Source organism: Oratosquilla oratoria, chromosome 36 (assembly GCF_046742065.1).
Source record: "Oratosquilla oratoria isolate Oo_2021 chromosome 36, ASM4674206v1, whole genome shotgun sequence".
Taxonomy (NCBI): Eukaryota; Metazoa; Arthropoda; class Malacostraca; order Stomatopoda; family Squillidae; genus Oratosquilla; species Oratosquilla oratoria.
In genome coordinates, this window is record NC_134812.1 from 29002234 (window position 1) to 29016976 (window position 14743).

Sequence of the window (14743 nt, forward strand, 5' to 3'; positions counted from 1 at the left end):
TAGTTGCAAAGGTGATTGGAGAGAATGCCCTCCGGCGGTGTCTTTTACTTATTCATTTATCTATTTTTTTTTTCAAGGACGACATCGTTTCTGACGATATCATCTTGCTTTTCTGATGCATTGGTAATCAAAATGACTTCATCATGACCTTAGGTGATTAACAGTGGCCGTCACGAGCCCCTGACAATGGTAGAGGCTTTTGCTGCAATAGCTCACCACTTCCTGGGACACACTCTTTCATACTAACTCTACAAGAAGCATCACAGTCATGAAATAAACTTTCATGGTTTCAGAGAATTCATAGGTTAGATTTGAAGGCTACAACAAAGGCAATGAATGTAATTAACAGTTTATTTACAATAAATAGATTGTTGTACTATGTATAAAAATGTATGATTTGTATGGGCATGGCATATATATATCATGGAGTCAGTGCGATGTTGCAGATGTGCCGAATTGCGATAGGAACAAAGTTCTTGAGAGCAGGATTGGGGACTTTCATCGTCCATATCCTAGAGGCGCCTTGCACACGTGCTCACCAAGACACCTGTCGAAGCAGCACTTGTCCACGCCACTGCACGCTCCGTCATTCGAGCAGGTGATGGGAGGTCCGAAGATGCGTGGACACACGGGCCTCACTGGTGGGCACTGACCGGGCTTGACGATCTGTGTTGCGATGGGGTCGGCTGGTTGGTTGTTGGTCTCACAGCAGTAGGCCGCTCCTTCAGGAGTCTTGCACCAGTAACGGCAGTTGCTACTGGGGGCGACAGGAGGAACAACTCCACCGCCGATCCCGTGACCGACGCCGCCGACTACGGGATGGCCTTGGTGACCGAAAGGAGGTCTTCCGACATGTGGTCTACCTCCGAAGTGACCAGCACCTCCAAGACCAGGGGCTCCGAAGGGAGGACCTTGTGCATGAGAAGGATGTCCTCCAAAGAATCGAGTATTTGCAGCTCCACCACTTCCACTCGCAGCATCACCTTTATTGTCTTTGAGTTTCTTACCCGCCACCAAGGCGAGGGACACGAGCAGTACGCACAGGACTTTCATTATGAATGTCGTTAATCAGCAGGGTAGAAATCTTTCACAAGGAAAACTTCTGCGGGAAAATGAGGTGTATATAATGCTCGCCTCCTTACTCGCGGTGTTGCACAGATGAACCTGGAAGGTCGTGTGTCTCTGCTCTCGTCCCGCCAGTGCTTATATAGCTGCAACCCGTCCCACTATTCCTTCCCTCCACCCCCTTCCACACTTCCCCGTTTGCTACACTCAGTTTTAATGAACTTGTATTCCCTCCGCTTTTCTTCACATACTCCATGTCCAGGGGTTTATATGCTCTACGTCAAAACAGCACAATCTTTACTGGAAACGGTTACAAGTGTGAAAACCCTTCAGAGGTTAACGAGGAGTTTTATTTGTTGCTGCTTAGACGAATATACACACACACACACACACAGACATATATATATATGTATATATATATATATATATATATAAATACATATATATATATATATATATATATATATATATATATATATATATAAAACAAAGGTTTTTCCCCCTTACAAGGGAGGTAGCCAAAAAACAAAAGCATAGAATCAACTCCCATCTATTCCGTCCCTTACATAATCCACTCCCCTCTACCCTCTTCTCTCCCTCTCATCTTGGCACCTCCTGGATGATGGATCATCCCTGCATCTTGTTCACTGCCCTAGGTCAGAAGCAGTGTCGCAAGACCCAGTACATCCACAACAAGGCCGCTTCATTAAATCGGTGACACCCCTCTCCGTCCTTTCATGCAGAAAAGGACAAGACGGGGAGAAATCCCTTTGGGCTGCGTCAATTTATTTCTCATACATATTCCCTCACCCTCCATCCCCCACCCGCTCCACCTCATGCATTACAGCATCACCCATACACAACCATTCCCCATTCACCCCAATCTTCTGTCCTCTCCCGTCCTTCCTCAACAGACATTCCCCTCTTTCCCAATGCCCCTTTTACCCCATCCATCCATCTCATCCTAGGTCGACCCCTCATGTTTACTCCTTCCACCTCTGCCTTCCACACCTCTTTTACTAGTCTTTCTTCACTCATTCTTTCCATGTGTCCAAACCATCCTAATACTCTTTCATCAACCCTATCTCCCAACTCCCGTCCCATCCCTGTTCTCCTCTATCTATGCTCAAAATAGAGGTTCTGTATGTGGGCTGATTTAGGGGATGAGGACCTGGTACCTCTCAGACGTAGGAGGGCTGATCTTAAGAGTGGGAATAGTAGTCTACATCTCATCCACGCAGGGTACTGATTTTTGGTTGTTTTTTCTTTTCTGCCATCACCTCTGCCAGACAAGCCTATAATACCATTGCCCTTGGACTCGTCCCACTTCAAGTCGTAAAGTGAATGAGCCCAAGTCCACATTATGTACACGCTCCTCATAAAATATTAATACTAATACTAGTACTAATTCTAATACTAATGCCAATACTAATGCTAATACCAATACCATGACTAATACTAATACCAATACCAATACTAATATCAATACTAATACTAATACTAATACTAATACTAATACTAACACTAATACTAATCCTAATACTAACACTAATACTACTAATACTAATACTACTACTAATACTAATATTAATACTAATACTAATACTAATTCTAATGCTGATATTACAAATACTAATACTACAACTACTGCTATTACTAATACTAATACTACTACTACATTACTACTACTACTAATAATAATAATAATAATAATAATAATAATATTAATAATAATAATAATAATAATAATAATAATAATAATAATAATAATAATAATAATAATAATAATAATAATAATAATAATAATAATAATAATAATAATAATAATAATGATAATGATAATGATAATGATAATGATAATGATAATGATAATGATAATGATAATAATAATAATAATAATAATAATAATAATAATAATAATAATAATAATAATAATAATAATGATAATAATAATAATAATAATAATAATAATAATAATAATAATAATAATAATAATAATAATGATAATAATGATAATAATGATAATAATGATAATAATAATAATAATAATAATAATAATAATAATAATAATAATAATAATAATAATAATAATAATAATAATAATAATAAAATTAAATATTAATAATAATAATAAAATTAAATAATAATAATAATGATAATGATAATCAATAATAATAATAAAATAAAAAAAAAAATAACTAATAATAAAATTAAATAATAATAATTAATAATGATTAATAATAAATAATAATAATAATAATAATAATAATAATGATAATAATAATAATAATAATAATAATAATAATAATAATAATAATAGTAATAATAATAATAATGTTATTTTTATTGTAACATCAATCTGTGTCATGAGCATGTTTCTACCCGAGAGTGACCCTGCCCTGCAGAAGACCAAGAAGTTGGGCGCAGAAGAATTTCCGATCGACGTCTCAGCAGGGAGCGTCCCTCCAGGGGGTCAGACGCCGATGAAGAGCTTCCCGAAGAAGAGTGGCTTGGGCAGCCACAATGGGACCGGCACTCCCCTTAAATGACTCTAAGGACGAGAGTCAAGTCCCGTAAAGAGATGACATGGCTTGGGCAGCCATAAAGGGACCGACGTTACCCGTTATTGACTCTATGGGCAAGAGTCCAATACGCTAAGGTCAATAAAGAGACCTTTTTGGCATTAAAAAGCTGTTATGGGCTTTCTTTTTTAAAGGGTTTCATTACGAAACATGGAAAAGTCTAGAGGGCTCTGAAAATTTTGGGCGTATTTTAACTTAGGCTAAAATGATTATGGGCTACAACACGCTAAGGTCATTGAAGAGCCCTTTTTGGCAGTAAAAAGCTGTTATGGGCTTTCTTTTTTAAAGTGCTTCATTACGAAACTTGGAAAAGTCTAATGGGCTCTGAAAAATTTTGGGCGTATCTTAACTTGAGCTAAAAGATTATGGGCTACAACACGCTATGGTCATTGAAGAGACCTTTTTGGCATTAAAAAGCTTTTATGGACTTTCTTTTTTAAAGGGCTTCATTACGAAACATGTAAAAGTCTAATGGGCTCTGAAATTTTTTGGGCGTATTTTCAACTGGACTAAAAAGATTAGTTGCAGGCCAGTAAGAGCCTTAAGTCAAGAAATTGATTGAAATGATTTGGGTTTCATTGGGCTAGCCCTCAGCTGAATAAAATTCTCTGTTCTTTTTATAAAGAAATTGACGAAGAGCGAGCTTGACAATTTTCTTTTATGCTTTATCTATTTTCCCCCCTAAGGTAAGTTTCTTAAGTTATAGAATCACTTGGTATGAACCAAAAAATGATTGTGAACAAAAATAATAAAAGAATCGGGATTCAGTGATACGAATCTTCAGAACTAAGGCTTCAACAGTCATGTTTGTTTTATCAGTAACCATAGCAACCAACCACTTCTCGCTAGCGTGCTGCTTGCTTTTGCGACTTCGTCTGAGTGGGACCGATTTTGGTTACGATCTTTTGTTTTTCAAATTTTCAAATGTCAAATTATTATTCCGTTAAGAAGATGAATTGCGAACGAAGAGAGGCTGAACCTATACAATTGATAGATACATTGTTGAGATGTTCTTGCGAAATTCTACAATATTGTAACAGAAGTCGTTTCTACTCAGTCGAATTAGCGGAGGCAAGTGCCACCAATAAGTCCCATTGGCTTCCAACTGATATTTCGTCCATGCAAACGCCAGACGATTTTATTAAGCTATACCCATGCATTTATTTATTTTGTTTATTATTATTTGTGCTGTTATGACGTTTTATTTGTTTATTTATTTATTTATCATTATTGTAATTTAATTTCGCATCCGACCTAGTTATGAATCAAAAGGTCTCCTGTGGGCATGATCCTCCTTTGTAATCCTTTGTAATCCTTTCTCTCCTCCTCATTTCTCACTCTATCCATACTTCTCAGGCACCTCATCTCAAACACATTAAAACTCCTCCTCTCTTCCTTCCTTATGTTCCATGTTTCTGCCCCGTACAGGAAGAAAAATTTGTTTTAACTCATTATGTATCTAATGCTGGGTAATTTCAGATTGAGGAATTCCTTCGTTGTAAGTTACTCGGAGGGCACTATCAGTTGATAGATGTATTACAAATTTACAAGATATTTACAGAGTACTTCCTATGGAAGAATATGTCCTCACCTTTTTCGTTGTATGTTATAGATTCAATCCTTATACCTCTATGCTCCTTACCAGGCAGTCATTAATTGGTTTACTGCATTTCATCTAACACGTGTCTCCCATCCTTGTATCAAGCTCTGTTTCTCGTTAGTTGTGAGTAATGTTTTACTCTACCCGTGATTTTCTTGATTTTGGTAAAGATTATTTATGTTAGAAAATGGGAAGTTTATATTCATCTAAAAAGGTGCTAAAACGGAAATAGAAATAAATGAATAAATAAAAGAGTGAGTAGAGGGTAATTTTCATTTTTACTGGTAAAGTATTTCCCCTACTAGATTAGGGGCTGTCAGACTATTTGTTGTATTAAATGTAAGATTAATTGTGATATAATTTAGCACTCAGTATATTCCATTTACTTCACATGTATCATTTCTGTTTTATACTAACGGGTCTTTCTGTTATTTATTTCCAGGGTTAAGATTAGTGCACTCTAGCCAGTGAGTTAACAGTGGACTTCTATTTTGTTGGTATTCACTACCAAACCTACCCTAAAGGGGCATTTAGACGGCCAAATGGTTTGACAAACCCGGTTTGTCAAACAAGTGTTTGAAGTGATATTTCACCGTACAAATAGGATATTTGGTTGTCAAACACTTTCGACAAACGTGTTTGACGACCAAATGTCCCATTCACACGGTCAAACATCACTTCAAACACTTGTCTGACAAACCGGGTTTGTCAAAGTGTTTGACCGTGTAAATGGCCATTAATGTAAGAATCCTTGGTGCGAGTGGTTGATGAATGTAGCACCATGTGCGTACTGGAGCTTAACGATTAATGTGGTAGTGTGGTTTCTCGTACATATTCTGGCATGTTAAAAAACATGATATCGAGGATAATAGGAAAACGTACTGTATCTTTTCTTAAATAGAAATATTGTCGTTGTCGTCATATCCTGTAAATAAAATTGGTAGGCTTTATCAAAAAAGTAAGAATTCTGAACCATGCATCTGTTTGCGCTGAAACTACCCTCGTGTGTCGACAAAGCCTGAGGCAAACCCGGTTTTTGTCTCTCCTTGAGCTCAATCCCAGCCTAATTCAAATCCAATACCTCCCCCTCCTCCTCCTCCTCCTCCTTGTTCTCCCCGATCCTCTCACGACCAGAAGTAAGCTTATTTTCTTCTTCACAAGCTCCCAACTTTAAAAATATATCTACGAAACTTTCCACAGTTTCCAATAAGTCATGCCCATAGGACGGGTAGGAGAGGCTTTGAAATCAATTAACAAATTCTTTCCATTCCCTTCCAACCACGTGACTACTTCAGGTTTGGCTGAGGTGGGTGGGATTGTTCGTATGGGCGAGGTTGAAGTGGATATTATTCAACTGGGTTTAGCTTAGGTTTAAATTAGGTTAAGAGACGTTAGGTTTAGGTTATGTTAGAGTACGTTAAAGTACGTTAAATTAAATAAAGTTAGATTACGTTAGGTTTGGTTTGGTTTTTCTTAGTTTTGGGTAGTTGAGGTCCGAGTTTTAAAATAACGGGAATTATTGGACACAGTCATTAGCAGAGAAATAAAGGAAGAACCAGTCTGAATTTATTCACAACAAAATCTATGTAGGGGACAATGGCCGCTGGTGTGTAAAAGATAACAGTTTGAGCACTCCGATTAGTAGAGAATGATGCCTGACAAATGGATATTTTTATTCATTTAACTGTAAACACATCCAAAATTAGATTCAATGTCCAATCATAACTTACTACCGACAATTAGTCTATCATAGTTGGCATCATTATCGAGTAAACCTTAACTATAACAATTAAGATCTGTTGTCTTAATCACTTTTTCCCTCAACTGACCAGACAAAATGATGGTCATTATGTGCCGTTGAGAATCAAGCCAAATCCTTCTCAGTTGCAAAGGTGATTGGAGAGAATGCCCTCCGGCGACGTTTTTAATTATTCGTTTATCTATTAATTTATTTTCAAAAGGGATATCGTTTCCAGAGGAAAAACTCTTGCAATAGTATCTTGCTTCTCTGATGCACTGGAAATCAAAATGACCCCAACATGAACTTAGGTGACTATCGGTGGCCGTCACGAGCCCCTGACAAAGGTGGAGGTCTTTAACTGCAATAGCTGACCACTTCCTGGGGCACACTCTTTCATACTAACTTTACAAGAAACATCAGTCACGAAATAAACTTTCATGGTTCCTGGAATTTCATAGGTTTGATTTGAAGGTTACAACAAAGATAGTGAATGTAATTAACAATTTATTTGCAATAAATAGATTTTTTTGTACAAAATTATAGAGAAGATAGGAAAGGAGGCCTTAGCCTTTCATCGTCCATATCCAAGAGGTGCCTTGCACACGTGCTCTCCAAGACACCTGTCAAAGCAGCACTTGTCCACACCACTGCACGCTCCGTCATTCGAGCAGGTGATGGGAGGTCCGAAGATGCGTGGGCACACGGGCCTTACTGGTGGGCACTGACCGGGCTTGACGATCTGTGTTGCGATGGGGTCGGCTGGTTGGTTGTTGCTCTCACAGCAGTAGGCCGCTCCTTCAGGAGTCTTGCACCAGTATCGGCAGTTGCTACTGGGGGCGACAGGAGGAACAACTCCACCGCCGATCCCGTGACCGACGCCGCCGACTACGGGATGGCCTTGGTGACCGAAAGGAGGTCTTCCGACATGGGGTCTCCCTCCGAAGTGACCAGCACCTCCAAGACCAGGGGCTCCGAAGGGAGGACCTTGTGCATGAGGAGGATGTCCTCCAAAGAATCGAGTATTTCCAGCTCCACCACTTCCACTCGCAGCATCACCTTTGTTGTCTTTGAGTTTCTTACCCGCCACCAAGGCGAGGGACATGAGCAGGACGCACAGGACTTTCATTATGAATGTCGGTGATCAACGGAGTAGAAACCTTTCACAAGGAAAACTTCTGCGTGAAAATAAGGCTTATATGATGCTCGGCTGCTTACTCGCGGTGTTGCGCAGATGAAGCTGGAAGGTCGTGTGTGTCTGCAACAAACAACACAACAAAAGGGGGGGGGATAGATAGTTTGAAGCTGGGTTTAAGGAGGAGGGTTGGGGTGTTAGTAGAAGACGACAGTAATGAAAATGAAGGAAGTTAAGTATAACAGAGTGGGGCAGACCCACTTGCATGGTTTTTTTATATGTTTGGACGGTCGTGTTGGTCATTTTGTTAGAAGGGCGTATGAGGTTGACCAGGGGGGTGCGTACGCATTTTTTTTTTTTTTTTTTTTTTTTTTTTTTTTTTTTTTATTATATGCATGTTTTAGTTTGCCTTTATATAGGTTATTGAATTTAAGGGGTATTGGTTGTTTGGGTATTAATGGTGCCCACTAGCAAGGGGAGGGTCGGAATTTACTCAGTATGTACATGCATATGTTTTGATAACAAGTGCGATTTTTTAAACCGGCTCCTCAGGGAGTTTGTGATGTTATTTATTAATTTTTTATTTATCTCTTTAGTTATTTTGTTGTTCTTTGGCGTTCTCCTTTTATATTTATTATTTGATGGTAATTTGATTTCAGTATATCGCACGTGTTATCTTTTTTTTTTTTTTTTTTTTTTGCATACATACATGTGAATACAGTGTAACCACTTTCACACATATGTATGCACATATACATAATTATAAAACATTGGAATAATATGCACGGCAATTTGTCTTAATTAGACTATGATTAATGTTTATCTTAATTACACTATTGAACTGATTTGAAGTTAAGAATTTATGTAAGCAAAGGAGTCAAAAATGAATTTATTGAAGCAAGATTTTTGGTGCATATTATTTAAGTGACGACACGTGTGGTTGACACGCTACCTCACTACACATAATGACATTGATATTGACAAATTAAATATATTTAAGTTTTAGTTTAAATATGATTTGTTTATTGGATGTGTGTGTAGATTAGAATTAGCTGTAATATGGTGTGGGTGGATTGGTGTTTATTCTAGGGGAAATTCTTGGCCACCAGTGGTGGTCAGGAATGTTGTCTGTGTCTAGTTTGTTGCTCTGAGTTATAAGGTCTTGATTGACGGTTGTAAGGCTATTCCATGTTTTCTTTCCTAGTCTGTGGCATCTTGTGTTAAGAGGTTCTATTTTATCTTGTTTGTGTAGTTGTTCCATTGTTGTGTTGTAAGGCGGTGTGTGTTTGTGTGCTTTTCTTATGATCTTGTTTTGTGTAGCTTGTATTTGCTTGTATGTGCTGTTGTTTAATGTGGTGTTGAGTATTGGAGGGTATTCTAATTGTGGCCTTATTAGTGTCTTGTATAGTTTTAATTGGATTTTTGTGTTTAGTTTTTTAAATCTTTTTAGTTTTTTATTTGTGTTGTTAGCTAACTTTATACGTGTGTTTATGTGTGGTCTTATGCCTTGTGTTCCTATGCGTGCTCCTAGTGTGATTAATTGTTTTTTGAATGGTATGTTATTTCCTTCTATTGTGATTGGTGTTGGTTTGCGTGCGGAAATGGAGAGTATTTGGAATTTTGTTTTATTTGTGGCTATTTTCCATTTCTTTTCAAATGTGTCTATTGTTTGTATTTCTCTTTCTGTCTTTTTGGCTAACATATTTCTACTTTTGTGTTTGGGGTAGGTGATAATTTGTGTAAGGTCGTCTGCGTATTGTATTTGGAAGCAGTGTGGTGAGGGTTTTGGTATGTCTCTTGTGTAAAGGTTGAATAGTGATGGTGATATTATGCTTCCTTGTGGTACTCCACTGTGTAGTTTGAATGTTGGTCCTGTATAAGTATTTATTTTTATGTTTGATGTTCTGTTGTCTAAGTAATTGCATATAAGTTTGTTTATGGGGTCTGGTAAGTTGATCTGTAGTATCTTATATTTAAGTCCTTCGTGCCAGACTTTATCAAAAGCTTTTGAAATGTCTCTTGAAACTATGTTGCATCCTTGTTTGTGTTTTTGGCTGTTGGCGATGTGTTCGTAAAGTGTTGCTAGTGCTGTGTGTGTGCCTCTTCCTGGAGTGAATCCGTGTTGGTTTGGGTTGATTTGGTTGTTGTTTACTAAGTGAGTGTATAGTCTGTTTGTTATGATTCTTTCGAATATTTTGGCTGGTACTTCTAGAAGAGAAATTGGTCTGTAGTTCCCTACGTTTGTTGTCTGTTTGTTCTGCTTTGGGATGAATATGAGTGTGGAGTGTTTGAATATGTTTGGGAAGTATCCTAGGCTTAATGTTTCGTTTAGTGTTGTTGTTAAGTAATCAAGCATGTTGTCTGGTACGTGTTTTAAAATAATTTTGTTTATTCCTGATTGTCCTGGTGTTTTATTTTTCATGTTTTTTATTGTGGTTTTGATGTCGTGTGATATTATTGGCTGTGTTATTGTGTTTTCTGGGTCTAGTCTATTTAGATCTACTATGTCATGTGGGGTGAGATCTTGTGAATGTTGTTGTAAGTGAGCTAGTATTACTTGTTCGTGTGTTTGGTCAAATTGTATGTTTTCTTCCGGAGTGATTTTGAATGTGTTCTCCCAGTGTTTGCGGAATGCTGTTTCTTTTTCTTTGTCAGTATGGTATTTTGTGTTGTTTTCTTTTATGTATGGGATGTTAATTGTGTTGGTACCTGTTAGTCTTTTTATGTCATTCCAGAAGAGTTTTGGGTTTTTGGTGTTTATGTTGATTTTGTTCATTAAGTTGTTCCATGTTTCGTTGTATAGTTTTTTGCTTTCTTCTATTAGGTCTTGTTGGATTAGTCTGATTTGTGTTTTGGTGTTAGGATTCCAGAATCCATTTCTTGTGTTTGTTAATATTGTTTTATATTTCCATTGTAGTAGTTTGATTTTATCTGTTGTTTTGGGTGAAGGAAGTTTACGGTAAGTGGAGATTGGTATATGTAGGCGGATGGCTGTCTGTAACCAATTGTAGAATATGTTTAGTTTTTCGTCTATGTATTTTGTGTCTTTTGTTGTGTGGGATAATGTGTGAGATTGTCTATGTATGTTATGTGTATTGATGGTGTTTTCTAATGTGGTCTTGAAGTCTTTCCATTTTACTTTAGAGAAATTGTGTTTCGGTGTTGTTGGTATGAGGATGGGTTTGGTGGAGAGTTTAATTTCTATTGGTAAATGGTCTGAGGACGTTAGGTCGCCTTGTCTTATACTATGTATTAGGTGGTGGTGTCTGTTTGCGAGAATGATGTCTGGTTTTCCTACTCGTTGATGTGAAATGTAAGTGTGGAAATCAGGGCCAAGATAAGTCATGTGGTTTTGTTGGATGTATTTGTAAATAGTTATGCCTAGAGTGTCGTTGTAACTGTGTCCTAGTGAAATGTGATGTGCGTTTAAGTCTCCTATTAGGTAGACTGGAATTTGTTTGCGCATGAGACTGAGTATGTCTTGTGTCGGGAAATGTAGTCTGCGAGGGGGTAAGTATGTGGTGGCAATGATTATTGGTCCTTTTTGAGTTTGGAGTTCTATTGCTAGAACTTCCTCCTGAAATGAGTCTAGTAGTTTGTATGATATTCCTTTTCTTATTGCTATTGCTATGCCGGCGTTGTCTTCATTGTATGTGTTTAGTGAGTGTGTGTTATAGTTCCATATCTTTATGTTTTGTTTGCCTGTGGAGTTGAGTAATATTACTTCTGGAGATATCTTCAGGTAATAGTTGCTCAGCTCGTTTCTTCTGTGAAGTGTCCATTTTAGTACGTTATGTTGTATTATGGTTACTTGTTCTAACATGTGTTTTTATTATCTTTTATTAGTTTTTGATTGTTTTTGTTGTGAGTTATTTCTTTTGTTTCGTTTGTTAGTTTGGTCTTCTTGGGTGTTATTCTGAGTGTTTTCTGTGTTTGGGTGATCATGGGATTCTGTGTAGTTGTTACTGGAAAAAGATCTGTAGTTATTTGGTGTGTGTTTTGTGTATGTGGAGGTGGAAGCTTGAGGTTCTGTGGAGGTGGAAGCTTGAGGTTCTGTGGAGGTGGAAGCTTGAGGTTCGTGTGTGTCTGCTCTCGTCCCGCCTTTGCTTATATAGCGGATACCGGTCCCAGTATTCCCTCCATCCACCCCCTTCCTCACCCCCCCGTTTGCTACTCTCAGGTTTAAAGAACTGGTATTCCCACCCGCTTTGCCTCACCTCCTACTTGGCCAGGGGATTTTCTGTTCTACGTCATACCAGATCTTTCCTGGAAGCAGGGTTCAAAATGTGTAAAGTCTTCAGAGTTTGACGAGGGGTTCACTTAGTTGCCACAGAGGCGAATATATCCACACATGCACGTGTTTCATACTCGTGTATATATATGTATATATATATATGTATATATATATATATATAGTAATATGTATATATATATATACATATATATATATATATATATACATGTGTGTGTGTGTGTTGTTAAAATCGACAGCATTAAGTGGGTTGTTAATCTTCTTATGGATATTCTCTAGCTTTCTAATCGATACTCTGCCATTTGGATGGTGGGCATAAACCACGTTGCCAAAATGATTCATTTATTCAACGTTTCGTCTGCAAAGAGACATCTTCAGGAAAATCTGTAACATAAATATTATCGACATACAGAAATAAAGAAAAAAGGTGTTAACCTAAACAAAATTCACAATTATGGAAATAGATATCAATAAATCAGCAATAATACAAATCCTATCTCGATACATGGGCCGTTGGGGACCGCTACTTACGAAAATTTAAGGTCCAAAGAAATGACGAAGTAAATCGTCGGTTGGTGACTTATATATACAAACCTAGCCGGCTTGGGTTGTGGAAGGGGTAGTGGGAGAGGGATTAATAGGAGGGGTTGGCTTCTCATTAAGACGGGAAGGAGAGGGTCGGGGGGAGAGGGGTTGGGGGTTAGGGGGGTGCGAGGTCTGTTGGGGGGAGAATGGATGGAGTGGGTGGGAGGAGGTGGAGGGTGGGGTTGGGGCGTATTGACATAGGGTGTGGTCACGAGTGGTGGTGGCTTCACTGCACCCAAGCCGGCTTAGGTGCATTTCTTTGGACCTTTAATTTTTGTAAGTAGCGGTTCCCAACGGCCCATTGAATGAGGTCTCCTGTCGGCATGCTCCGCCTTTGTAATCCTTTGAGGTACTGCAGATGTATGGGATAGGAGGAAAGCTTTTAAGAGCAGTCAAGAGTTTTTACGACAGTAAATAGAGAGAGTGAGTGATTTGAGGTAATGGTTGGACTTCGTCAGGGATGTATTATGTCGTCCCGGAGGTTCAATCTATACATGGATGGGGTGGTGCGAGAGCTGAATGCAAGGGTGGTGGGTCAGGAGTTGGAGATGGTTAAATAAAATGGAGAAAAGTGGGAGATAAAGCAATTGTTGTTTGCTGAAAACACTGCGCTTGTAGCAGGATCAGAGGAGGGATTGAGGAAGTTAGTATCAGTGTTTAGAAGGGTGTGTGAAAGAAGGAAGTTGAAGATAAATGTGGGTAAATGTAAGGTAATTAGATGTACACGGGGAGAAAGTGACAGCATGTTGGAAGTGACCATATATACATATATATATATATATATATATATATATATATATATATATATATATATATATATATATATATACATATACATATGCTAGCCAATTATCCGCCCGTTGCTGCGACTTCGTGAACAATCCCTAACCTAACCATACCATACCTAACTTTAACCTTTAACTCTAACCAAAATATTTTTAATGAAATAAAGCTTTAAACACTCCCCCTACCAGATGTGCCCCCCCTAACCGAAGGTTAGGAAACCCTAGTTTGAAAATACATGCATACACAAACACAAATATCATGTGCACATTCTTTTCCGCGCGTGTGTGAGTATGTGTGTGGATTGACAATAAATGCCTACAGCTAAAAGGTGAAAAAATTGATCTACTTTATTTATCTTAAGAATATATATGGTTATAGGGATTTATTTGGAAAAACCTAGGAAGAGTTTGTATATAATAAATTTCCGCCGCACTAAAATTAAATGAAAATAAGAAATATTCAAAAATTTGGCAAAATTATGCAATCATTTTACATTTGCATGATTTTTTCTTGCAAAAGCTATCTTAGTTTGTGGCAGCATTAATTTCACATATATATATAATATTTATGAACACATGCAATGATTTGTTTAATCATATTAATTCTTATATTACAAAAATAATAACTTAAGATGGGACTACAGTAGTGGCGTGTTTCCTCACCATAAACCACCTAACTTTAATCCTTGACCCTAACCAATTTTTTTTTTTTAATTAGATATAGCTTTAAATACTCCCCCTCTCAGGTGTGCAACCCCCCTTCTGAAGTTGGGAAACCCTGGTTTGAAAAAATATGCATACACAAACACAAATATTATGTGTACATATTCTTTTGTGTGCGTGTGTATGTACATGTGTGTGCGTGTTTGGTTTGACAATAAATGTCTACAGCTGAAACGTAAAGAAATGTTTCTAGTTTATCTTCAGAATATATGAAGTTATAGGGGTTTATCTGCAAAAACGTAGGAATTTGTGAATGAACTATTTCCAACCGCACAAAA

At 37.7% G+C, this 14743-nt stretch overlaps 2 protein-coding genes across 2 annotated transcripts; both read right to left on the bottom strand.

Annotated features, from left to right (window-relative positions):
* Positions 1–346: 346 nt before the first annotated feature.
* Positions 347–1166, bottom strand: LOC143019190 (uncharacterized). The gene has a single exon (XM_076174883.1). It carries the CDS (start codon positions 1051–1053, stop codon positions 499–501), a length of 555 nt encoding a protein of 184 aa, XP_076030998.1. The 5' UTR covers positions 1054–1166; the 3' UTR covers positions 347–498.
* A 6374-nt stretch (positions 1167–7540) lies between these two features.
* Positions 7541–8203, bottom strand: LOC143019191 (uncharacterized). Its single transcript, XM_076174885.1, has one exon. The coding sequence runs from the start codon at positions 8112–8114 to the stop codon at positions 7560–7562; it is 555 nt and encodes a 184-aa protein (XP_076031000.1). The 5' UTR covers positions 8115–8203; the 3' UTR covers positions 7541–7559.
* Positions 8204–14743: the final 6540 nt, after the last annotated feature.

Excerpts from the sequence above, each read along its gene's own strand:
- LOC143019190 (XM_076174883.1), bottom strand. The coding sequence starts at position 1,053 with ATGAAAGTCCTGTGCGTACTGCTCGTGTCCCTCGCCTTGGTGGCGGGT.
- LOC143019191 (XM_076174885.1), bottom strand. The coding sequence starts at position 8,114 with ATGAAAGTCCTGTGCGTCCTGCTCATGTCCCTCGCCTTGGTGGCGGGT.